Source organism: Lytechinus variegatus, chromosome 3, assembly GCF_018143015.1.
Source record: "Lytechinus variegatus isolate NC3 chromosome 3, Lvar_3.0, whole genome shotgun sequence".
In the NCBI taxonomy this organism is placed as follows: domain Eukaryota; kingdom Metazoa; phylum Echinodermata; class Echinoidea; order Temnopleuroida; family Toxopneustidae; genus Lytechinus; species Lytechinus variegatus.
Window position 1 is genome coordinate 57,597,017 of NC_054742.1, and position 27,358 is coordinate 57,624,374.

At 37.4% G+C, this 27,358-nt stretch overlaps 1 protein-coding gene across 1 annotated transcript in view; it reads left to right on the top strand.

The window, feature by feature from the left end:
- The window catches only part of LOC121411462 (centrosomal protein POC5-like), a 62,031-nt gene that overhangs the window by 30,234 nt on the left and 4,439 nt on the right, over positions 1 to 27,358 (top strand). Inside the window, 2 exon segments of the mRNA XM_041604215.1 lie at positions 3,891 to 4,084; positions 5,222 to 5,353. Coding sequence (XP_041460149.1) covers positions 3,891 to 4,084; positions 5,222 to 5,353 — 326 coding nt within the window.

A 27,358-nucleotide genomic window follows, 5' to 3' on the forward strand; every position in this document is an offset into this window, starting at 1 on the left:
TTTTGATATAAAAATCATGGAGAAGGGGGGAAAAGGGCGTACTTTCATTTATGCTAAACATGTGACTTTGATGGAGATTCCTTCATGGGGGGGGTCACCATAAAGTAGGTCAACTATTGTGAATTAAAAGACGTGATTCCCGACAAACAGTAAAAATGACAATCGTCCCAGGCCTAATAAATATATATATATATATTATATTATATATATATATAATATATATATATATATATATATATATATATATATAAGTTATATATTATATATATATTATATATATATATATATATATATATATATATATATATATATATATATATATATATATATATTATATATATATGTAAATATATGGTAAACAAAAATATATGGTAAACAAAAATTAGAAATAAAAGTAGAAAAGAGTATTTTAGATTTTTAATTTCCGCATTTTGATCACCAAAAATAAATTCACAATATGTTTTGCAGATTTTCATATTTCCTTCCTGCTTTCCTTCCCTTCACCTTTCAGTTCTCAGGTTTGTGTAATAAATTGGAAAGGAAATTGGGACAAATGAGTAGTTTTATTTTTCCTGTGTGGGAAGATCACAAGGATAAATGGTATAAAAATATATTCATGAAGTGGAGAGAAACAAGTGGATTTGAACACTTTGAAAAGGTTGAAAAAGATTATGGATGAAAATAGCAACTAAGCTGATGGAAAAGCTTAAATGCTTATCAGCATCATTAGTGGTTATTAAAATAGGTATGCTTATGATCTTTTCATAAACATTGTATTTTAATTTCCTTCAGTCAACAAGTTAACTTCTGGGTATTTTCATGTCTCCGCCCAACATAGATGGTGCCAGAGGTATTATGTTTCTGGGTCATCCGCCTGTCCCGTTTTTGTTCACCCGATATCTTAAGAATTGTTTGACGGATTGACTTTCTATTTTGAACATGAATGCCTGTAGGATTGACCCGATTAGATTTTAGAGTATGGAGGTCAAAATTGCAAGGCGACAGAGGTTATCATATACTTTAAACTGCACTGTTTTTGCGATAACTCAAGAATCGTTTGACATATCAAATCGTGTCATGTTTTCATATTGTTGTGATGGTGATCTAATAAGCTTTGCAAGTCACAAGGTCAGAGCTTTAAAGTCACAGAGATCATTAAATACCTTAACTTTAAAAAAGCTGGGTCATTTGAACCCCTCTCACAGCCGAGGGGGGGATGGATTCCGCCCCCCTCTGAGATCTCGGTGTTCACAATCGCGCGAGCGCAGCAAAAATTTGCACAGTGGTAGTTAACTCTTTGTGCGCTGATGTAATCTTTCACATTCATACAATTGAATTTAGCAATCGTACTAATTTGTTTTCTCCCCTACCTTCAAAATATATAAGCTTATAAAATGCAATAGTTATTGAATAACATCTATATAATAATAATAAGTATCAATGGTGCAATATGGAAATCTTGAATTAAAGAAAATACATGGAAGGATATGTCATTACTATAATCCCCTCCAAATTAATTCATTGTGCAAAGATTTGAGGTATGAACTTCAAAACTCAAAGATGTATGGTTATTGGTGTAAAAATTACCTGATTAGTTTGGGGGAACAGAGAGCAAAGGTCAAAATACCTCTTGAAATATATATTTTTGGTGATAAGGCAAGATCTTGAAAGGACTAACTTAATGGGAGTGAATTTTATATATTGCTCATCAAATCTTGATACACATTTCCATTTAAATGCTTGTTTACAGCAACAATTTCAATTGAATTTCAGCTTAAGATGATGGGAATAGAAATTGAGAATCAATATAGGGTCACCAGTTGTGTATTAAAATGTGCATAATTTTGAAGAGCTTTGCAAACACCACCCTCAGAATCTTGTTAGAAACAGTAGATGTAGATTGGCATATTGATATTATTTCTCTCAGCTCTGACAGTGCCATAAAATTGTCATAGCTCCCAGATCCTAACGCTCAAAGTGTGCTCTCTCATTTGACTGTGTTTATAGATAACTAGTCTTGAAATATTAGATAACCATTAATAATACAGAGAATGAATTAGCCTAAAGATTCTATTTATACAGAGAAACTAAATTGTTTTTGAGAGGGAATTACTTTATTTGCTGCTTGATAACATAATTAGTGCGATATGAATGTATCAAATAACTATTAAAAAGAGCTCTTTCTAAAATATTCGAAAGAGCAGTTCATAATCAACTGTACAAATTTCTCCAAAGAAAGCAAATATATTTTATGAGAGCAATCTGGTTTTAGACCACATCACTCAGCCCATACTGCACTGGAGGCATGAACGACTTATTTTCACTGGAGCAAGTTTTGTTGATCTGAAGAAAGCAAGATACAGATACAGTGATTCAGATTGTATTTAGAAGAGAGAGCACAAATAACTAAGACAAATGATCATATGTCCTCATTTGCCCCGGTTACCATTGGAGTGCCCCAAGGTTCAATATGAGGGCCATTAATGTTTGTGATTTACATCAACAGTATACCATTGGCTTTTACTGATCTCAAATCCAAAGTACATATGTATGCAGGTGACTCCGTCTTGCTTTTTAAAGTAATAAAATATTGATGAATTACAAAATGACAAGCAAGTTGGTCAGCAGGTAGTAGTAAAATGCTTTAGTGATAATAAGCTGACACCAAACTTAAAGAAAACAAAATTTATGTTGCTAGGAACTGGACAAAAGATTTTTCTAATATGGAATAAATGCTCTCCAATCAGCTTATCGAGAGAGTGAAGAAAATTTTAAATGTCTTGGTGTCATGCTTGATGAACAAATGCATGTAGTATGGAAGGATTATATAGCCAGTAAAGTACCTCACAGAATAGGGTTTTTAACCCTAAACTGACCGGGGGGGTTGAATCAACCTCCCTCAACATTTTCTGCGATCATTCTGTGGCGCGAAATTTTTTGACTGCGCCACTATCAGAGTTTATACCTTTAAGTCTCACGCATCTTTTGAGACCAAATTTACGACGCCTGGGTACGCGGTTCAGAAATTACGCAATATTTTGTAAGTGCATGTCAGACCAAAAATTCTTCCAAAACGTGATTTTGTGTACAAAGTCGATGCAAATTGAGTTTTCATCTTATTCATAAAGATATGATTATTTTTTGCGTTAAACAGCTGAAATCAATTGATTTTAGCATAATTATGCTTTAAAAATTTTGTGCAATAAATCTGGTGAAAAAACCAAAAGGTTGAAAAACAAAGAAATACATAAGAAATTCATAAAACAATAAAACACATAAGAAATTGATTTCCAAACCGAGGTTTTATTCAATTGCGATTGTTGAGAATGCTACAAAGAATATTTTCACCAAAAATTAGCATTCTAGGAGCTGTATTTAGTGAATTAGAGCAAAAAGTATGATTTATGCATAAATGAGCATAATAAATTCATATAAAATAAAATCCCATTATTTGGACAATTTTACCATACATCCTTGTAGATTACATCGCACACTACTAGCGTGCAAATTTTTGCGGCGTTTGCGCAATCGGCAGGCGAGATCTCAGGGGGGTGATTCAACCCCCCCCCACCACAGAACAGCCAAAAAAGCCCGGCCTAGTTAGGGTTATGACGATCTGCAAAGCCGGTTTTAACAAATAAAATTTTGGAGATGATGTTATGTTGTTCCTTGATCATGCCACTTCTATATTATTCCGATGTTGCTTGGTCAAATTTCTCATTAAAAAATCTTGATGAATTAGTAAAGTTACCCAATTGAATGGCTAGAATGATTCTGGGTGCACATCCACAAACTCACATAGTTGATATGTATAAAGTTCTTTATGAATCCAGCTATTATTACATCATTATTGATTTCTCCTTGAATTCTTTTGTTCTCATCGATTGCAGAAGGCAGCGGACAGCCTCAGCCATCTTTCCCACCGTCGGCACCCACCCCAGCAGCAGCTGCCCCTGTTCCTACCGCAGCTCCAGCCAGACCATCACCATCCGTCAATACCACTTTGCTGGGAAGATCTAAACCAAACTCTCAGCCCATGTCCTCGCAGAGCCAGAGGGGCAGTGTTTCAGCTGTCAAGAAAACGGTATGTGTGTTGGTAAATTGGCAATTGGTCTACTTTGTTAACTCGCTTGTAAAGTTGTTTGTACAGTCATTTGGTCCTCCATCACTTGGTTTTAAGCTCACTTAGTTAAAATGACATTCAGTCTTACTACTAACACCAATATTCGATCGCCATCTGCTTTGATCGATGGATATTATGGCAATTCTGCAGCGACGTTGCAATGTCCTCATCCATAAATGGGGCTACAGCAGGAATGGAGACACTGCCTGGGACTGTGGGGAGGATCAGACGACACAACATCCTTTTGGTCTGCCCCCTCCTACCAGAGCTGTGCACTGCCAAGGATCTAGAAAATTTCAACCCCAAAGCTAGATCTTGTTTCCTCCACTGGACAGGACTTGTGTAGTGACCCGAGCAGAAGAAGAATTATGCAGTGTAGTAACTCAAAGTACAAACAATGCAAAAAGAAGAGAATGGATGCGGCCATGCAATTGGGGTTATAACGTTTTGGGCTGTTAAATGCAAGCAAGAAAATTGGAATGTGTTGTATAAATGACTCAATCATTGACAATGGGGATAGTATGGGCTTTGGAAATCATCGATTGGTTGGAATATAATGATCCATTGTGTGACTTATTCGTACCGGCTTTGGTCAAACCATTATGCTCGACATGGTGGCTATTGTCCTTTGAAGCAATCTAAGAGTTTATGTCAGGATATACTTTCAGCACACCAGGAACAGGTGGGCGTTTCATAAAGTTGTTTGTGAGTTAAGAGCAACTTTAAGAACGACTGGTGATCCTTTCTTGTGGTAAATGGTACATACATTGACGATGGTTTAGCGTATAAGAAAGGTTCACCAATCATTCTTAAAGTCGCTCTTATCTTACGAACAGCTTTATGAAACGGCCCCCAGGAGGAGCAATGGTGTCATTGTCCAGATTGATCTTTCAATGAATTGACTATTAGTAGTATTTTAACAGCAAATGATAGGCTGCCCATTGTGATGCCTTTGGCTGATTTAAATCTCAATCCTGGCATTCCTGGAATACCTTTACTTTCGATAAATTAATTCGATTTTTTTTCTTTATTGGAAACATATTGTCTTTTCATAGGAAAGCATAGGGTGAGAGTATGTGTTTCATCATTTTCTTTTAGGCCACCTGGAAATCATCGGATAGTAAGACAGTGACTGCCAGAGTAAGCGGAATGAGCGACTTGAAGACATCCAGTGGCCTAAACCCGCCTATGGCTTCGGTGGTGGTTGAACGTCATCATCCAATTACCCAGGTGGGTTTATTTGCATCCCTGTCAACTTCTTAGATTAATTGATCCTGTTCTTTTGGAGTAGAATTTTTGTAATAAGGCCTAAATTTCAGGCTGTTTGTAATGTTGGGAACCGGGCTGGGCTGGAACTAGGAGCCCAGTAAGTTGCGGGAGGGAATTTCCCCCTGGCCAATCCGGTCTGGGATGAGAGCTTGATGGCTGAAAAGAGCAAAGATCGGAAGCTGTTTTGTGTTGGAAATATACCAAATAAGCAGCGAGATCATGTGAACCATGATACCTCCATGCTTGAGATGGGCTCGGATCTACTCCTAATATCTGCTGTAACTTAACCTGAATTTCAGCCTCATCGAGCATTGTAGACGGCTGTATTTTAGCTTTGCCAAATGAGGGTAGTAGACAGCACTATGTTTGTTGACTTTGCCTTTTCGAAATCAATGGATAACTTCTGACCGTATCAAAACGAGTGTATGGCAGACTGAGAGAGGAATATACGCAGGACAGAGAATTTGAAGGATGACATCAAGATCGAAGCTGAAAGCCATTGCTGATGCTGGATGTACTTAAAAGTCAGGTTAAGGATCGATGGAATAAATTTTGACAAAAATTGATCAAAATCAGTTTGATAACATGCAATGAGTGAGGCCAAGCTTCTCTAACATTAGGCATAGCTAGCCGTGGTGGCTACAAGTCCTTGGCTGATCCAGGACCCGGAAATGGATTTTGCCAAACCTAGCGGTCAGGGTTCAAGCCCAGTTTTCCTTCCGATCTCCAAAGTTTGGTGTCTCTCCCAAACATCCGTTCAAATGGAGAAGAAAACATAGGAAAGTCTGGTTAATTATGTCGGCAAGGTTACACTGGATATTAGAATAGATTGTAGATTGTAAATTTCAAGGCGTTTTGCAGGGTGCGACATAAGCGCTTGCCCTGGGCAATTGCTCGGGGCACGTAAAAGTTCAAGTCGGGCAAGTGTTTTGAAGTAAAGAAAAAAGCTATTTGCTCAAATCGGGCAAGTAAAATTCTCAATTTGAAATAAAATTTTACAAAGTTTACCTATATTTCACAATAAAAAATACTGAAGAGAGAGAAAAAACATATTTAACAATTTCCCTCAATTCAAACTGCCTGAGCCTCCTGCCTGTGTGGCAGGCATGCATGAGCAGATAGAGTTGGTTCTCAATGTGCACACCTGCACCTTCCAGATCAAACTCAAAATCAGGGTGAAAAATCTCACATGATTTGGATTTGTTTTATTTGAAGTTTGAGCTTTCTTTTGTATCCTTCTTTCTTTCTTCATCCTTTCTTCTATCCTTTGGCCTGCTTGCCCTTTTTTTGATCTATCTTAATTTTCAATCTTTCCTAGCTTTCTTTCCTGATCTTTTCCGTGTTCATTTTTGTCTTGCCTGCATAGCAGAGTGAGAATATACATTCGTCCTCAAAATTATTCATACCCTTGTTGATATTTGTGATTTTTCATGTTTGTGATGAAATGAATGCATTTTATCAAGTTTCTCTATGATTTATGTGTGACCTACTAGTGAAAGAATAACAACAATGCACAATTCAAGAAATTCCTCTTTTCAGGGGTATTTTATTCATAGATATTCAAACAATGTCATGTTCAAAATTATTCATACCATAGGTTTTCTGAGTCCAATGTCTTTCATTAATAGTCAATAGCATAGCCTTTGTTCTTTACGACTGCTTCTAGACGATTCCTGTAAGTGTCCACAAGCTTCCTGCACGTCTCCTGCGGGATGTTAGCCCATTTCTCCTTGGCGTAGGCCTCAAGCTGGGTCAGGTTGGTCGGGTTCCTAGCCATCACTCTGACTTTCAGGTCTTCAAGTTCTCGATCGGATTCAGGTCAGGACTCTGACTTGGCCATTCTAGGACTTTGACATCATGGTCCTTGAACCATTTCTTCACCAGCTTGGCGGTATGCTTTGGGTCATTGTCTTGTTGGTCTTCCAGTTGGGGCCAAGTTGGAGTTTTTCGGCAGATTCCTTCAAGTTCTCATCAAGGATCTGGATGTAATCCTCCTTTTTCATGATTCCTTTGACTCTAACGAGGTTCCCTGTGCCACTGGAAAAGAAACATCCCCATAGCATTATGTGCCCACCACCGTGCTTGACGGTTGGCACAGTGTTCTTTGGATTGTATGCTTCCCCTTTCTTCCTCCAGACGTATTCAACATCCATATCGCCAAATAACTCCAACTTCGTCTCATCAGACCACAGGATGGTTGACCAAAAGCTTGGATTTTTGCTTCAGATGACCTCTAGCAAAGGCCAGTCGAGCCTTCAGGTGTTTATTCCTGAGCAACGGTGTCTTCCGAGGCCTGCGTCCATGGAGACCTCCTTTGTGCAAGACTCGCTCGATGGTGGACCGGGACACCTTCGTCCCTGACCGGTCAAGCGTTTCAAGTAGGGCCTTGGTTGTGGTCCGGGGGTTGTTGTTGACCTCTCTGCAGATTTGACCTCCTGCCACGCCCACCAAGGTTCTTCACAGTGTTGTACCTCTTGTGCTTCTTGATTATGCTCTGGACTGTTGCCACAGGGACGTCATACTGCTTTGAAATGGCCTTGTAACCTTTTCCCTCAATGTGGGCATTCACAAGACGTTGCCGTAGGTCCTCACTGAGCTCCTTCTTCTTGGCCATGATTATCAGAGACTGAGAATTACCAGAATGCTTTCCTCTATTTATACCCTTTTAGAAAGATGCTATTTTCCGTCATTGTTTAATGGCTTGTTTAACAAAGAGGGTATTTAATTCATTGGAACATCTTGAAATAAATAAAGAACAAAGAATAGCACATTCCCAGACAGTGAAAATAATGTGCATTGTCATAAAAGGACATTTTTGTTGAGGTATTGGCAAGGGTATGAATAATTCTGAACAAGTGCAAAAAATAACTTTCGACCCTATCTATTATTATGCTAATGAAGACTTGCCAGCTCATATGTCAAATCATGCGTAGCAACAAGCAGACAAAAGATACAAAGAAAGTTACATCACAATAGCTTTTACAAGTAAAGAATCTACCAAAGAATGTTTTTCCACAAGGGGTATGAATAATTTTGAGGACAACTGTAGGTGCTGTTTTGAGACTATAGGCGCGGTTTTCCGACGGCGGCAGTGTCATTAATATTGAAACTTAACCAAGGTTAAGTTTTTGAAATGTCATCATAACCTAGTTCATGAAACTTGGACATAAGGGTAATCAAGTATTGCTGAACATCCTGCCTCAGTTTTAGGTCACATGATCAAGGTCAAAGGTCATTTAGGGTCAAAGAACTTAGACCATGTTGGGGTAAGTGTATGAAATGTTGTCATTACTAGAAAGTATCTGGACCTAGTCCATTGAACTTGGATGTAAGGGTAATGGTGTATCGCTGAAGTTACTATGTGAGTTTCAGGTCACATGACCTAGGTCAAAGGTCATTTAGGGTCTATGAACTTTGTATTGTTAGGGGTATTTTGGGAATTGTCATAACTTAATAAGTTTATGGATCTAATTCATGAAACATAGACATAAGGTAATCAAGTATGAATGATTGTTTTGCACATGTATTTTAGTTCACATGATCATGGTCAAACATAATTTTTGGTCAATTGGGCATAATATTTCATTATCATATGTATGTTTTCTTTTGTGAATGATTATTCAGTAGCCGTTGTCAAAGTCAGCACTGCTGCTATATTGAATCATGTAATGCAGGCGAGACTGCCAGAGGCCAGTCAGTCGGCAAGCCCTGAAAAAGTAGCTTCTTTTATCCAAGTGATATTCATGACTATAGGGTTTTTGCATTATTAATGAGCTTGGTGCAAACCAAAACAAAATATTTTTATTCTGCCATTGCTGCTCTAAATATTAACCAAATTTCATGTTTTTGGTATCTTTGTAAAGAAGAAGAATCATTCTTTCAGGTCATGTGTTTGGAATTTTAAAAAAATGTTGTAATATAGGGAAAACTTTTGATATAAAACATGAAACAAAATGATTTTTTCATGCAACAAATGTTGTTGATTTCACACTTGATTTTTGTTTGAGCACAAATGATTTTTAGATCATAATAAAGCTGAAGATCTACGCTTTAATATGATATAATTTGTATAAGAAGATGTATCTTAGATGGGTCAGCAGCCAGCTTTTCATAGGCCAAGTACATTTAGCAGCTCAAAAACAATACTGCATTCTGATTGGTCACAGAGACCACACACCCACGCAAATTCCAATGTTCCCCACACTGGGCCTCTGCAAGGTCACACTCACCATGTGGTAATCTCTTCAAATAACCCGCGCCTGTTGTTGTGAAAACATTCAGCCAATCAGAACTCTGGATTTTATGTTACTCAGAAATTTTAGAAATCTCATCTTGCATCTTGATGGAAAAAGCTGGCTGCTGAACCATCTAAAAGATGCCACATATCAAGAGTGACATTGTAAGAAAGTACAGAGTTTGAGCTATCTGATGATATAAATAATTATGGTGCCTAAAACACAAAATGTTGCACAATTTGCAAGTGAAAACAACGGAAAGAAAATTATGTTTGATGCATCTTTTCTGGTAAAAAATTATTTATCAAAATGTTTTATTCAAAAGAATTAACCAATATGAAAGAGTAAGATTTACTCTTCCAAATGGTACAAAAATAATCAATTTTACTCCAGGAGAAAGTGGTTAAATTCTTTGAGAAAGAAAGTCACACAATTCACGAGATTTTGCAGGGACATGAATTCAGCCACGAGAGGACTTGGATAAATCTTGCCCATTTGCTCATTAACACAGGGGCTTGCCGACTGACTGAGGCGTTCCACTTGTTCTTTCTTTTCTTCTTTTTCTTACTTTCCTTATTTCTTTATTCCCTTCTTTCTTTCCTTAAAGGACAAGTCCACCCCAACAAAAACTTGATTTGAATAAAAAGGAAAAAATTCAACAAGCATAACACTGAAAATTTCATCAAAATCGGATGTAAAATAAGAAAGTTGTGGCATTTTAAAGTTTCTCTTCCTTTCACAAAACATCACTCACTATTTCTTTTGTATTTTATTATATGAAATATTGTTATTTTCTCGTCATTGTCATGTGAAATGAAGTTTCATTCCTCCCTGAACAAATGGAATTCCATTATTTTAACATTTTGTGTATTAGGCAAGGAGGTCCTAATCGTCAAATTCGTAAAAATTGAAATATTGTCTAATTCAAACAATAAAAAAACAAAAGAAATAGTGAGTGAGTTATTATTATTATTATTTGTTTGGCGTCACCTGTGCCTGGGAGGCGAAAAGCGAACTGAATCACTGTGACCCGCAGGTCTCTCCTCCTGATATAACTGATTGGGGGGAATGCAGGTGGACCACTACACCGGGGTTTCCCCCTACTCTTATACGAATAGTGCAATGGGTTCTTAACGTGCAAAGGTGGTGACTCTCCTCTACACAGGGCCTCCATTTAACATCCTATCCGAGGGACGGAGTGTTTTCCATTGTAACATAGCCTGCATCTATGAAACATGGGAGAGACGTTTACACACAACGCACTGGCTTCAGTCATCCGCCCGGGGTGGACTCGAACCCACGATCTTTGGTTCGACGGGCAGACGCGTTACCGACATCATCGACACTCTCATTTGGATGTAACTGGCTCGTTCATATAACTATTTTGATAAGAATAGGCAAAACTTTGAAATGTCATAACTTTCTTATTTTACATCCGATTTTGATGAAATTTTCAGCATTGTGCTTGTCTGATTTTTCTTTATTGATTCAAATCAACATTTTTCTGAGGTGGACTTGACCTGTAAAATTGTCTTTGCTCCCTTCTCCTTTTTCTTTTTGTTCACTCTTTCTTTCCTTCTTTCCTTCTTCCATTCATTTCTATCTTTTCCTTATTTTTTCTTTCCTTCATTGTTATTCCCTTCCTGTTTTTATTTTCCTAATTTCTCTTATTTGTCTCGCCTACCAGAGGTGAAAGCGAGACTGAGGGATCCAAATGTCGTCTGTCCGTTGTCTGTCGTCCGTCCGTCACAAACCTAATGACACCTAACTCGGCAACCGCAAGTCACTTTTCAACCAAACTTGGATGGTAGATAGACTTGGGGAACCTGCATGTTATTGCTGTAGTCGGAGGTCACATGGTAAGGTCAAAGGTCATTTTCAGGTCAATGTTAAAGTTTACATGCAAGATTCTCTTATGACACCTAACTCCGCAACCGTAAGTCACTTTTCAACCAAACTTGGATGGTAGATGGACTTGGGGGACCTGCATGTTATGTTGCAGTTGGAGGTCACATGGTAAGGTCAAAGGTCATTTTCAGGTCAACGTTAAAGTTTACATGCAAAAACTCTCTTATGACACCTAACTCCGCAACCGTAAGTCACTTTTCAACTAAACTTGGATGGTAGATGGACTTGGGGAACCTGCATATTATGCTGCAGTCGTAGGTCACATGATAAAGTCAAAGGTCATTTTCAGGTCAATGTTAAAGTTTTTTTTTTTTCATTAAGTTTTTATTGAACGATAAAATGATAACACAAATATCAAAATACAATCGAAATCAAACACAATAATAATAATAAAAAAAACAATAACATAATCATAATGAATCAAAACAAAGCAGTATTACATGGAATAAAGGAGCTCAGCTAGTAAACAAGTACATCTAATATACAAGCAGTTTCTTACACAAGTACAGTGTACATCAGAATACATATTTCCACTTCCTAAAGTGGAGTGCAAGAGTACCTTTCTTTTTGGCAATGCGATATTCTGTTTCCTTACAAGTTTTCAAATAGACTTTAAAACCCTGAAATGAAGGAATGTTATTTTTGAATTTACATAAGTAAATATAATATTTGAATATCAGGAAAATATAAGTGATAAATTTGTCATCTTTAACTCCAAAAATCTTTTCAAAGGGGGACGGATTAAAAACCTTCTTGGTATGTCGAGAAATTTCAAGAACTATTTCGTTCCAAATGATTTTCACAATGTCACAATCAATAAATACATGGATAATGGTTTCTGATAGGGAGTGACAGAATGTACAATTCGGAGAATCCTTCCTTTTAATTTTATGTAAGAAGTCGTTTAAGGAGATAGCTTTATGAAAGAGTTTAAAATAAAAAGAACGTATACGCGAGTCTATTGAACATTTGAAATTTCTCAAATGAATCTTATCCCACTCTTCAGAGTTTGGGGACAAAGACAGTTCTTCCCAGAAATCAGTGTGTTTCGTTGGACTAAAAATCCCGAGCAAAATAGGGTAAACATACTTTGGGACCTTCTTTGCTTGACATAGATTGTTTACTATTTTATGAAAAATTTCTTCATTGTCCCAATCTGACATATTTAACCAAGAATTTGGAATATTTTTCATTAAAAAGTTGAAGTTTTTCCTTCCCCTTGGAGAAATGTCAAAGTCAAGAATTAGTTCTTCAAAAAGCTTGCTTCCTGGGAGTGGGGGGTTCAATAAGTCGCTAACAAAATTTATTCCGCAATCAAACCACTCTTGGTTAAAAAAATACTGCTTTGTCTTGGATCTAATATGTTTGTTATACCATAAACATTGGCATGACCCCATATGTGAAAATACTGTATTAAACTCCTTCTTCACTGCTTCCTCCCTGTAAATATACCATGTTCTAATACACTCTGACAGTTGAGAACAACGAAGACTTTTCAAAATGGAATCAGGAGCATGGGATTTCCACAAAATATCTTTGTTTTGATTAAAGTTTTCTAGTACTGACAATTCAATTGTCTTCCACAGACTTACATATTCTTTATCAAGAAGAAGTTTCACCCATGCCATTTTCTGAGACAAAGCAAAAACATAAGGGTCAATCATTCTCAATCCACCTGAACAATAATCATTATAAAAACATTTTCTTTTTACCCTATCTCTCCCACCACTCCAAATAAACTTAAAGAAAATCCTTTCTAACTCCTTGAATAGCTTGGTTGGAGTTTGTATACATAGCACAGAAAAAAGATACAATAGCTGAGGTAATAATGTTTTAACGACACAAACTTTACCAACTAAGGATAAGTTTCTACAACGCCAACAGTTAAGGGTTGCCTCTATAGACTTCAGTTTAGGTTTATAATTAAGATCAAACATTGTCCTGGTATCTAATGAAAAAAAAAAAATTCCAAGAGTTTTGAATGTATCGGTTTTCCAATTAAGACCGTTTTCAGAATAGGGATTCACTTGTGAGCCCCTTTTAGCCCCCACCCAAACAGCCTCAGATTTAGATATATTAAGTTTGCAACCAGAACAAGCTGCAAATTTCTTAAGCAAATCAAAAAGATTGTTAAAAGAGTCAAGTGAACCATCAAGAAAGCAGGTAGAATCATCAGCTAATAAGGATATTTTTACCTCTTGACCTTCTACAGGGATCCCTTTTATGTTTACATCTTGTCTTACACTAAGAGCCATTGTTTCAATAACTAATAAAAACAAATAGGGGGAGATTGGACATCCTTGGAAAATTCCTCTTTCCATCATAACAGCTTTAGTAAAAAATCCATTATTAGCAACATAACTCTTGCAGTTACAATATAGAGTTTTAATCCAACCAATGAACTTATCCCCAAAATTAAATTTTTTAAAACTTTCAACAAAAATTCATGATCCACACTATCAAATGCTTTCTGAATGTCTAATAAAAGAATGGCACCTGGAATGTCATGAAGTTCTGTGTATTCTATCAAATCCATAATCAACCTTATATTATTCCCAATATTGCGACCCTTTAAAAAGCCAGACTGGTCTGGGTGAACAAGATCATTGAGACATTTCTTTAGTCTATTTGCTAGTGTTTTTGCTAAAATCTTATAATCCACAGTTAACAATGATATGGGCCTATAATTTTTCAAATAAAACTGGTCCTTGTCTTTCTTGGGAAGTAAAGTAATAATACCATTTCTTTGTGATGTAGACAAAAGGCCATTTTCTAAAGAAAAATTGAATGAATCCAATAACAGATCAGATATATCTTTCCAAAAAACAATGTAAAACTCTACTGGTAAACCATCATACCCTGGGGTTTTGTTATGCTTCATAGAGGTGATTGTCTCATATAATTCTTTTTTAGTAAAAGGATGCTCCAAAAATGATTTGTCATTATCGTTTAATTTTGGCGTTTCAAAAGACTCCAAGAAGGTGTCTGTACTGTACAAATTTTGTGTATCTTGTTTTCTATACAAGTTTTGGTAAAAGTCATTAATTTCATCTAATATGGATTGGGGATTTGAAATTATTTCATCATCAACATTTTTTATTCTATGAATGGATTTTTTCTCACCGTGTCTTTTCTCTAAATTGCAAAAATATTTGGAGCTTTTTTCTCCTTCTACCCAGCGCAATTTTGATCGAATAATTAAGCCTTGAGTTTCATATTCTAATATCTTGTCCAAATCACTATGCAAACTTTCTAGGTGCTCAATATGAATCACATTATCTGGGTCATTGTTTATTTGCATTTTTACATTGTCTATTTCTTTGAACAATTTATCTTTGCAGCTTTCCTCTCTCTCTTCTTTCTGGAACTATACTCTATACAAGTACCTGTTATTGTACATTTGAGGGCATCCCACATAATATGTGGGTTGCACATACTGTTACAATTATCTGTTTTAAAATAATTAATTGTCTCTTTCATTGTTTTTACAAAATCAGCATCATTATGCAAATAATTACAGTTGAGTTTCCAAAACCCGGGTCCCTTCTGAGGATGAGCATCTTTAAAGTTCAAGGTAACTACAGAATGATCTGATTGAATCCCAGGAATTATCTTTGATTGCAAGCAATTGTTAACAAAATTTTCAGAAACAAGAATAAAATCTAATCTGGAGAGAACCTTTGGGTTAATTTGATGCCTAGTGTATTGTTTTAAATGAGGATGAAAGTTTCTCCAAATATCACATAAATTGTATTCTTCCATCAATACTTGAATAATTTCACTAGCTTTTTCATTAGCATGTCTTTGTCTACCACCTCGGTAATCCAGAGGACCCAACACTGCATTGAAATCACCAGCACAGATTAATGAAGTATAATTAAACTGCTCTATTTTAGCAAAAACATCTAGAAAAAAATCTGGATCATCGTTATTGGGGCCGTAAATATTTGCAAGTAAAAGAGATAAACCATTTATGGTTACAGAATAAATAAAAAATATTCCATTTGGATCGGCGAACGAGGAGTGAATTACCAGCGAAACATGATTACGAATCAAAATAGCGACACCACGACTATTGGAAGTATGGCTTGAGAACCAAGCATGTTCCCCCCACTGCTGTTTCCAAAATGATTCGTCTTCTGAGGAGGAATGTATCTCCTGAAGAAAAATAATATCACTGTCAATTGACCTCAAGTAATGAAATATTTTTCTTCTTTTTACATAATCTTGGATACCCCGACAGTTAAATGTGCTAAGCTTTAATGACATAAATGAAATTCTACAATATCACTGGTTCCATACCACTCTTTGAAGTATCTGCATTGCACGGTAAATTGAAAAAAGAATAAACATTGTAAAAGACACATGACTGCTTGCCACCATGTAAAATCACAAGATACCATATCTAGCAAATAAGAGCTTGTATACAAACAAAGTGAGCAATTAACTGCTTTGAATTTAAACATATTACAAATAGGGGAGGGGGACAACAACAACAAATTAGGTAAAATCGATAGGAGGGTGCAAATGGCACCAAGAATAGTGGCCAGTGACTTCAAATCAGTCTCAGCCCTGGTCCGAAGGTGCATACAACGAGAAATATGAAACAACTTTGAGCAAAATCCACCGTGTAACCACAAAAACAAACAAAATGGACTCTCTGAATCACATATAAATCATGATCTACAAAGGGGCATAATAAAAAAAAAACAATATATCATCAGCAAGTCAGTAGCCAATACTGTAAAATACAGAAATCAAAACACTCGTACATGTATGGTTTACAAGTAAATCGGAATAACAGAGTCAATATATAAAAAAAAAAATGCTCACAAATGCCTAGAGTAGCTTTATGGGGGAAAAAACATCTCTTGGGAACGCACTGTCAACAAAAAAGAAAACAGTGCAAACAAAAAAGAAAACTCCTCAGATCCCCATCACAAAGGAGAGTAAAGCCAAGTGCACATTATTTTCAAAAGATATGAAAAAGACATTACCTTATAAATGTAATAAAAATGTCACTATGGCAGGGAGATAAAAACTAGCATTAAGCTTCACTGATACACGTACGTAGTATCTACACATGAGATAAAAAAGTGTCTGTACAGGTAAACTTCAAAAATATATATCAATACAACAATAAAGTTCACTCCTATGCACAGATAGATGAGAGATAATCAGTATAAAAAATAAGTCAGTTAAACAGCCTGTATTCAAAGACATAAACAAATAAGACGAGCCATAACAACAGCTGTTCTCACTCTACTTGTTAAAAGGTAAAAAATTATGAAATATGCAAGATTAAACAATTTCAGAGTCCATAAATATCACTTAAAAAAGATAACGCATGTCCATTCAGTTCAACCTTTAAACATGTAGAACTACGTGGAAGAGTGTTCATGAGATCCATTAGTAGATGTTTTCATTTGAAAAAGACATTCTGTAATACAATAGGATCAATCTGCTGAAAAGACTTTCCCAGTGGTTGGGTCTCTGTACCGAATTTTGTCTGGGTATGCGAAAAAAGGCTTTTTTCCTTCTGATCGTAGATGCTTGAACTCTCCCCTGCTTCTTCTGGCGTAATTGAAGGACTCTCTTTGATAGATCCTCAGCAACGAAGACCTTTCGATCCCGATATTTGGAATTGGACTCCTTCAGCTTCTTCACGCACGCTTTCCTCACCCGTTCTTTGGTTGTGAAGGAAGAAAAGGCAATGTGGATTCTTCTCGGCTGCCTAGAGCTGGTCTCAGATCGATATGTGGGGGTACGGTGACACCTTTCTATCTGCGAACAATCATCCTTCGAGACATCGGCATGTTGTAAGAAATCGGTGACAGTTTTCAAACAATCTTCATGATCTTGGTTTGGATGTTCAGGAATCCCAAACAGAACAATGTTCTTTCTCCTTCCCCTATTCTCTAGGTCATCCAATTTGGCAATGAGCACCTCCTTCTCCTTCTCTAACTGCTTGACTGAATCCTTCAGGGACCCCATATCAAACTCAATGCTCTTGACTCTTTCATCATGATCAGACACCTTTAAAGAAATGTCACTCAATTTTTATCCAACAAAGCTTCAATGCGCGAGTCAAATCTTGATTCAAAGTCATTAAAAAGGTGACAAACCAAGTAGGAGGAGCATCTGTTGACTCTAAACCAAGAGAACGCCTGGCGCTAGTGTTAGACGAAGCCAAATGCGTAGCCGAATCATTTCTGTACTGACCTTTGGGAACAGCGTCTGCGTTCGTTACCATACGGCTTTGGGAAGCGGTGGGACTAGAGTCAACAATTTTCGGCTTCTTGGAGAGGGGGGAGTGTTTTCCTTTGTAGTTTTAAGCTGACGTGTACTCTTTGAAGATCCATTGTCATATAAGGATAGTGTATATTATATCAAAAGAACATTCTGTAAATCCAGGAGATTCGATCACAAATCCACACGGCGAAATTTTGCTTCAAAGCAAGGGATACAAAAATTACATCTTGAAAGACATTGTACAAACAGCGCCCTCTCAGGTCAATGTTAAAGTTTACATGCAAGACTCTCTTACGACACCTAACTCTGCAACCGTAAGTCACTTTTCAACAAAACTTGGATGGTGGAGGGACTTGGGGGACCTGCGTGTTAGGCCGCAGTTGGAGGTCACATAGTGAGGTCAAAGGTCATTTTCAGGTAAAAGTTAAAGTTTACATTCAAGACTCTCTTATGACACCTAACTCCGCAACCGTAAGTCACTTTTCAACCAAACTTGGATGGTAGATGGACTTGAGGGACCTGCATGTTATGCTGCAGTCAGAGGTCACATGGTAAGTTCAAAGGTCATTTTCAGGTCAACGTTAAAGTTTACATTCAAGGCTCTTATGACAAGTGTTATTCCATCCCAGTCATTTCACAATAAAGTTTTGATACAATTCTGTTGCATGCCCTCGCAAATCACGATAATTCTGGTTATTTTCATAAGTGGGCGAGACACAAAATCGCTTTTGCCTTGTTTTTCTTTGTTTCTTTCCAATCCTGCTTTTTTTCTATCCTTCCTGAATTTACTTTTTCATTCCATCTATCTGTATTTTCTATCTTTCCTATTTTGCTAATTTCTCAGCAATTACACAATTTCTTCCAGAATCCTTTGGCACATATTTTTTATTCAAACAGACACTTTGGTAGTCATTTCATTGAATTCTGTACAAACTCATTTTGAAATCATTACAACAGGCATTTGTCTTTAAAGCAGCCATAACTTTCTTATTGCTTGTCCGATTTCTTTCAAACTTTCACCATTTTGTTTTATTTATTTTTCTCCTTTTCAATACATCAATTTATTACCAAGGCTGGATTCCCCTTTAATATTGGAATAAATTGTAGGTTTTCTTGGCACACATACAAGTAAATGGTCTAAAGTTTAAGATGTTTGTCTCTGTCGACATCTGGATTAATTATATCCCTTGCCAATAGGGCGTATGATATATTAGCATTGATTGTATGTTTTCTTGACGTACATGATGCGTCACAAATTTCAAAGCGTTTGTCTTTTCGAACATCTTTGAATTAGTCATGTTAGATGAAGATTGAAGATAAAATAAAAGTTTGATTAATTATTTTTAAAAAATTCAAATTGAAGTTTGATATCTTGTTCCACATGGAAAGTTTGGAGGCAAAAAGGGGTATCTCACTAAGCAACTAGCTAATTCTTAAAGGCAAGTCCACCCCAACGAAAAGTTTATTTTACTAAAAAGAGAAACATCCAACAAGCATACCACTGAAAGTTTCATCAGAATCAGATGTAAAATAAGAAAGTCATGACAATTTAAAGTTTTGCTTAATTTCACAAAACAGTTCTATGCACATCCTGGTCGGTATGCAAATGAGGAGACTGATGATGTTATCCACTCACTATTTGTTTTGTATTTTACTATATGAAATATGAAATTTTCTAATTCTCTCCTCTTCGTCAAGTGAAACAACAATTAATTCCTCCTGAACATGTGGAATAACCGTTGTTTTATACTCTACATGGTTTTTGTCAAATTGATCCCTTTTGTCAAAAAGGAAATGTTGTATAATTCAACAATAAAAATAAAATGTCTGTCTCATTTGCATTTTACTGAGTTGTGCATATCAATGTTCTTTGAAAAATAGGTGAAACTTTAACTGTCATAATTTTCTAATTTTAATTCTTATTTTGATGAAATTGTTACTGTTATGCTAGTTTGATTTGATTCTCAATTTATTCAAATCAACTTTTTTCTGGGTGGACTGCAAAGCTTGGATTTGCTATCTTTTTATACAGGGAACATTTGGTCTCTATTATTGGTGAATAAAAGAGGACTTCTGTTTCATCTCTATGATTTATGTGTGACCTACTAGTGAAAGAATAACAACAATGCACAATTCAAGAAATTTCTCTTTTCAGGGGTATTTTATTCATAGAATGAAAAATGAATTAGAGGGCACCATCGTGCTGACCACACCAAATTCAAATGGACTCTGCAAATATAAGTATTTTGTGCTTAATTTTGTCCTATATCAAGAGACTTTATGGATTGGAAACGTTGCTAAACATTGCTTGACTGTGATTTGTCAACAATCTATGTGTTTCTAGCTGTGTATATTTGGTATATTGACTACAATGAGTGCCGTTATGATATGCTTTCTTGTGATATTGGTTGTGTGTATGGAGAGTGGACCGTCATTCGACAACATGCCGGCAACCTCGGCAGCTAGCCAACCACATCGATATAGCACAACACAACTAAATCCAGTGAACTCTAATACAAGTAAGCACATTCCTGTTATGAAGTATACTCGTGAAGAATTATTAAGAATCAAGGAACATGGTGTGAAAGGTGCTATTTCTACAAATGTACAGGAAACTATTAAATTACTTGGAATTTCGAAGCGACGTCGAGGACGACGTGCTGGACGAAATTTACGACGCCATATTGAAGTCGTTTTTGGTCATCGTCCATTTAAAACAGAAACCAAACGAGTTGTAAACAAGGCGAACTTAACAAAAATACCTACAAGAACAAGTAAATATCCAGTCATATTGCCTTCATTTCTTCTGGCTAATGTGAGATCATTAAACAATAAATTTGACGAATTTGAAGCTGTTGTAACCGACAATAATTATGACATTGTGGCTGTGACTGAGACTTGGTACAAAGATGATATGCCCCTAGAATATGTATCAATCCCAGGTTATAATGTGATATCAAAGGCAAGGGTTAATCAAACCGGAGGAGGAGTTGCTATTTATGTGAAGAATTATATGAACATGAGTCATGTACCAGACACCAACGTCCCAAACGAACTTGAGGTAATCTGGGTAAAAGTGCGACCAGCTCGCCTCCCTCGCTGTGTAACAGAGATTTACATCGCCGTAATCTACTACCCAAAGCAAGATCAAGTAATAGCACAAAGGATGATCGACCACATCGAGAGTACAATAGACAAAGTCCTTACAGATCACCCTAATGCTGCTTTTGTAGTCCTGGGGGATTTCAACCAACTTAATGTTGATCAATTACTTCTGAACAAAAAATTCTCCCAGGTTGTTAATAAGCCAACAAGGGGAGTTAATACCTTGGACAAGATAGTGACCAACATAGCCCCGCTTTATGAAGACGTCGAAATCCGTGCTCCTATTGGCAGCAGCGATCACTCAACCGTGGTATGGAGGCCCCGTGATTCGCATCCCCCACCAAACAAAACATTTGTTAAAACGAAAAGACCAATGAAGGACAGCAGCATCCGGGCTTTTGGTAGATGGTTGTGTGAACACGACTGGACCGAACTGAATAAATCTGGGGGAGTTTCATGAAAGGACTTGTCGGACGTTTTATCCGACAGGTCCCATTTTATCCGACAGTTACCACAGGAACAGTGCCTCTCAGCCAATCAAAATCATGGAAAGATGTCAGATCTGACAACTTGTCGGATGAAAATAATGATGAAACGCCCCCCAGATGACGCCAGTGAGCAGTGTAATATATTTTACACTACGCTTAATACTGCAATGGACACATATTTTCCTGTTCGTTCTGTCAAGTGTCATATAGCCGACAAATCGTGGATGAATCCAGAAATCAAAGCGATGATACGTAAACGTCAAGTGGCATTCAATGATGGAAATGATACTCTCTCTCGCTATTGGAGCAACAAGATAAAACAGGAGATTAAAGATGCCAAACGTTTATATTACTCGGAAAGAATCCAACATCTGAAGAAAAGTGATCCTGCTGGCTGGTATAGGGGATACGCAATATGACGACTGGTAAACAACAAGGCATCAGGATCAACATACCAGATATGGACAATGATGATCACGTTGCCATCGCGAATAGAATCAACGAACACTTTATTGGTGTTGCCAGTGACATCCCCCCCTTAGACAGAACCAAGTTACCTTCATACTTACCTGCACGTCCATGCCCGTTGCTAGAGCCATGGGAAGTTTTCAGAGAACTCAAAGCTGTTAACCCTTCTAAAGCTTCTGGCCCAGATGGAATATCTGGACGCCTGATAAAGGAGTTTGCTCTGGAACTGTGTGTACCGTTGACGAAGATTCTTAACTCATCATATCAAAGCGGCTGCGTCCCTTGGCAGTGGAAGCGAGCTACTGTCGTGCCAGTTCCGAAGTCAACCCCTGCTACTCTTGAAGCGATCCGACCAATCTCCCTGACGGATCAATTCGCCAAGGTAGCAGAGAGCTTCATTGCTAAATGGACAATGCAGGATATGAATCCGTATCTTGACCCTCAACAATTTGGAAACAGGAAAGGTCTATCTACGGTCCATTGTCTTGTTGACATCCTTCACCATCTGTGTCTGAACTCGGATAAACCCAAAACTGTATCCACATTGATATTAACTGACTTTAGCAAAGCATTTGACCGCATCGATCAAAACGTAGCCGTCATGAAGCTCCTGTCTCTCGGTGTTGACCCATCCCTTGTGCGTTGGATAGCGAACTTTCTACAGGGTAGACGACAGTGTGTGAGGTACAACACAGCCGTTTCTGACTGGTCCGCAGTCTCTGCTGGTGTCCCCCAAGGCACAAAACTTGGCCCCATGGTGTTTTTGGCCATTATCAATGATGCTTCCTTAGACATTGTCGACCCTATTCGAAGGTACAAATACGTTGATGACCTCACTCTCCTGGAGTGTCGCAGCCGACTGGATAACTCCATTATCCAGGAAGCTGTATCATCGTTGACAGATTGGGCTCAACGTAACCAGATGAGACTAAATCCTCAGAAATGTATATCTATGGATGTGTTCTTCATGAGGAATGCCCCCCTTCCTACAACTGTTGTCCTAGGAGGTAGAGAAATAGCAAGGCAGCAATGTGTGAAACTCCTTGGTGTATTCATTCAGCAAAATCTTAAGTGGGACAAACAAGTCACCGAAATGTTGAGGAAAGCATATGCAAAAATGCATATGCTTCGTTTGCTCAAACACCACAAGGTCCCCACTCGTGATCTCGTGACAGTCTACAACTGCTACATCAGACCAACAGTCGAATACGCCGTTCCAGTCTGGAATCCAGGACTTACCAAGGATCATGTCCGAAAACTTGAAAACATCCAAAAAAGGGCAATGAAAATCATCCTTGGACGTCAATTCACACACTATGATGATGCTCTCGTTTTATTGAACTTGAGTACCCTTGTTGAACGACGGCAAATGATTTGTCTCCAATTTGCTAAGGAACTGAACAAGCCGACAGGACCATGTCACCATTTGATGCCAGTGGCGCCAGAAACTGCCCTCTCTATGAGGCTTAGAAAGAGACCCCAAGTTCCGCAAATAAAATTCAGAACAAACAGACTCAGGGATAGCACTATCCCATACTCGGTGAAATTGCTGAACGAACTCTAAATTGAACATAAAACCTCAAGTACCCGAATGAACTAAGTAATTGAAACCAATATTCTTATTTTTTTATCTACTTCAAGTCAGTTTTATATGTAAATTCCAGTAATTATTCATTTAATAACAAATATTTAGGGAAAATTATTTTAATATATTTCAAAATTTTAGCCAGTTCTTGTGTCTTAATATTTTTGGGCGAGGAAATGTTTAAAAATCTGTTACCATGGTTACAGCATTGTCGTTGGAACACTCTCCCCCTGAGGTTTGTAGGAATATGCTAATGATGGTGTGTGTGAGGGTGTATGTGTGTGCTGTGTGTGTGAGAGAATGAGATGTATATTTCTTAGGGCGGGGATAATGCTTCATGTACTTTGTTCGGATCAGGAAGGGGGGGGTTATCTTTCAATATAGTTCACACTCTGTAACCCAATATAATTTCATCACATAGAGTATCATTGTCATATATGGGTCAATTTTTTGTTTCTCATTAAATTATCAATATTTCAATCTGTGTGATTCATCTTCCATCCTTCCTCTTTCTTTTGTATGCCTATTCCCTTTCACCTTTTCTCTTATTTCTCCCCTCCTTAACTTCAGTACCTTCTCCCCCTCCTCTCCTTCTTCACCTATTTTTTTCCTCCATCCACGTGCATATTTTTTATTACCTTTCCCCTGAATTCATGTATTTGTTTTCAACCGATCTCGTATTATACATCTAAATTGTGTCTAAAATGTATTACTTTCATGAAATTACGAATGTATGATTATGTGATATATTTTTCTTAACTAATATTTTTATTTACTTTGTTTGGATTATTATGATTTTGTAATGCCTCTTTTGTAAGCTTACCTTTGTAAACTCATCGCAATTCGACTCTGTCGCAATGATGTTTTTTATCAATAAACCAGTTATCTATCTATCTATCTAGATATTCAAACAATGTCATGTTCAAAATTATTCATACCCTAGGTTTTCTGAGTCCAATGTCTTTCATTAATAGTCAATAGCATAGCCTTTGTTCTTTACGACTGCTTCTAGACGATTCCTGTAAGTGTCCACAAGCTTCCTGCACGTCTCCTGCGGGATGTTAGCCCATTTCTCCTTGGCGTAGGCCTCAAGCTGGGTCAGGTTGGTCGGGTTCCTAGCCATCACTCTGACTTTCAGGTCTCGCCACAAGTTCTCGATCGGATTCAGGTCAGGGCTCTGACTTGGCCATTCTAGGACGTTGACATCATGGTCCTTGAACCATTTCTTCACCAGCTTGGCGGTATGCTTTGGGTCATTGTCTTGTTGGTACTTCCAGTTGGGGCCAAGCTGGAGTTTTTCGGCAGATTCCTTCAAGTTCTCATCAAGGATCTGGATGTAATCCTCCTTTTTCATGATTCCTTTGACTCTAACGAGGTTCCCTGTGCCACTGGAAGAAAAACATCCCCATAGCATTATGTGCCCACCACCATGCTTGACGGTTGGCACAGTGTTCTTTGGATTGTATGCTTCCCCTTTCTTCCTCCAGACGTATTCAACATCCATATGGCCAAATAACTCCAACTTCGTCTCATCAGACCACAGGATGGTTGACCAAAAGCTTGGATTTGCTTCAGATGACCTCTAGCAAAGGCCAGTCGAGCCTTCAGGTGTTTCTTCCTGAGCAACGGTGTCTTCCGAGGCCTGCGTCCATGGAGACCTCCTTTGTGCAAGACTCGCTCGATGGTGGACCGGGACACCTTCGTCCCTGACCGGTCAAGCGTTTCAAGTAGGGCCTTGGTTGTGGTCCGGGGGTTGTTGTTGACCTCTCAGCAGATTTTCCTGGCAAGTTTAGGAGACACCTTGCACCTCCTGCCACGCCCACTAAGGTTCTTCACAGTGTTGTACCTCTTGTGCTTCTTGATTATGCTCTGGACTGTTGCCACAGGGATGTCATACTGCTTTGAAATGGCCTTGTAACCTTTCCTCAATGTGGGCATTCACAAGACATTGCCGTAGGTCCTCACTGAGCTCCTTCTTCTTGGCCATGATTATCAGAGACTGAGAATTACCAGAATGCTTTCCTCTATTTATACCCTTTTAGAAAGATGCTATTTTCCGTCATTGTTTAATAGCTTGTTTAACAAAGAGGGTATTTAATTCATTGGAACATCTTGAAATAAATAAAGAACAAAGAATAGCACATTCCCAGACAGTGAAAATAATGTGCATTGTCATAAAAGGACATTTTTGTTGAGGTATTGGCAAGGGTATGAATAATTCTGAACAAGTGCAAAAAATAACTTTCGACCCTATCTATTATTATGCTAATGAAGACTTGCCAGCTCATATGTCAAATCATGCATAGCAACAAGCAGACAAAAGATACAAAGAAAGTTACATCATAATAGCTTTTACAAGTAAAGAATCTACCAAAGAATGTTTTTCCACAAGGGGTATGAATAATTTTGAGGACAACTGCAGGTGCTGTTTTGAGACAATAGGCGCGGTTTTCCGACGGCGGCAGTGTCATTAATATTGAAACTTAACCAAGGTTAAGTTTTTGAAATGTCATCATAACCTAGTTCATGAAACTTGGACATAAGGGTAATCAAGTATTGCTGAACATCCTGCCTCAGTTTTAGGTCACATGATCAAGGTCAAAGGTCATTTAGGGTCAAAGAACTTAGACCATGTTGGGGTAAGTGTATGAAATGTTGTCATTACTAGAAAGTATCTGGACCTAGTCCATTGAACTTGGATGTAAGGGTAATGGTGTATCGCTGAAGTTACTATGTGAGTTTCAGGTCACATGACCTAGGTCAAAGGTCATTTAGGGTCTATGAACTTTGTATTGTTAGGGGTATTTTGGGAATTGTCATAACTTAATAAGTTTATGGATCTAATTCATGAAACAGGCATAAGGTAATCAAGTATGAATGATTGTTTTGCACATGTATTTTAGTTCACATGATCATGGTCAAACATAATTTTTGGTCAATTGGGCATAATATTTCATTATCATATGTATGTTTTCTTTTGTGAATGATTATTCAGTAGCTGTTGTCAAAGTCAGCACTGCTGCTATATTGAATCATGTAATGCAGGCGAAACTGCCAGAGGCCAGTCAGTCGGCAAGCCCTGAAAAAGTAGCTTCTTTTATCCAAGTGATATTCATGACTATAGGGTTTTTGCATTATTAATGAGCTTGGTGCAAACCAAAACAAAATATTTTTATTCTGCCATTGCTGCTCTAAATATTAACCAAATTTCATGTTTTTGGTATCCTTGTAAAGAAGAAGAATCATTCTTTCAGGTCATGTGTTTGGAATTTTAAAAAAATGTTGTAATATAGGGAAAACTTTTGATATAAAACATGAAACAAAATGATTTTTTCATGCAACAAATGTTGTTGATTTCACACTTGATTTCTGTTTGAGCACAAATGATTTTTAGATCATAATAAAGCTGAAGATCTACGCTTTAATATGATATAATTTGTATAAGAAGATGTATCTTAGATGGGTCAGCAGCCAGCTTTTCATAGGCCAAGTACATTTAGCAGCTCAAAAACAATACTGCATTCTGATTGGTCACAGAGACCACACACTCACGCAAATTCCAATGTTCCCCACACTGGGCCTCTGCAAGGTCACATTCACCATGTGGTAATCTCTTCAAATAACCCGCGCCTGTTGTTGTGAAAACATTCAGCCAATCAGAACTCTGGATTTTATGTTACTCAGAAATTTTAGAAATCTCATCTTGCATCTTGATGGAAAAAGCTGGCTGCTGACCCATCTAAAAGATGCCACATATCAAGAGTGACATTGTAAGAAAGTACAGAGTTTGAGCTATCTGATGATATAAATAATTATGGTGCCTAAAACACAAAATGTTGCACAATTTGCAAGTGAAAACAACGGAAGAAAATTATGTTTGATGCATCTTTTCTGGTAAAAAATTATTTATCAAAATGTTTTATTC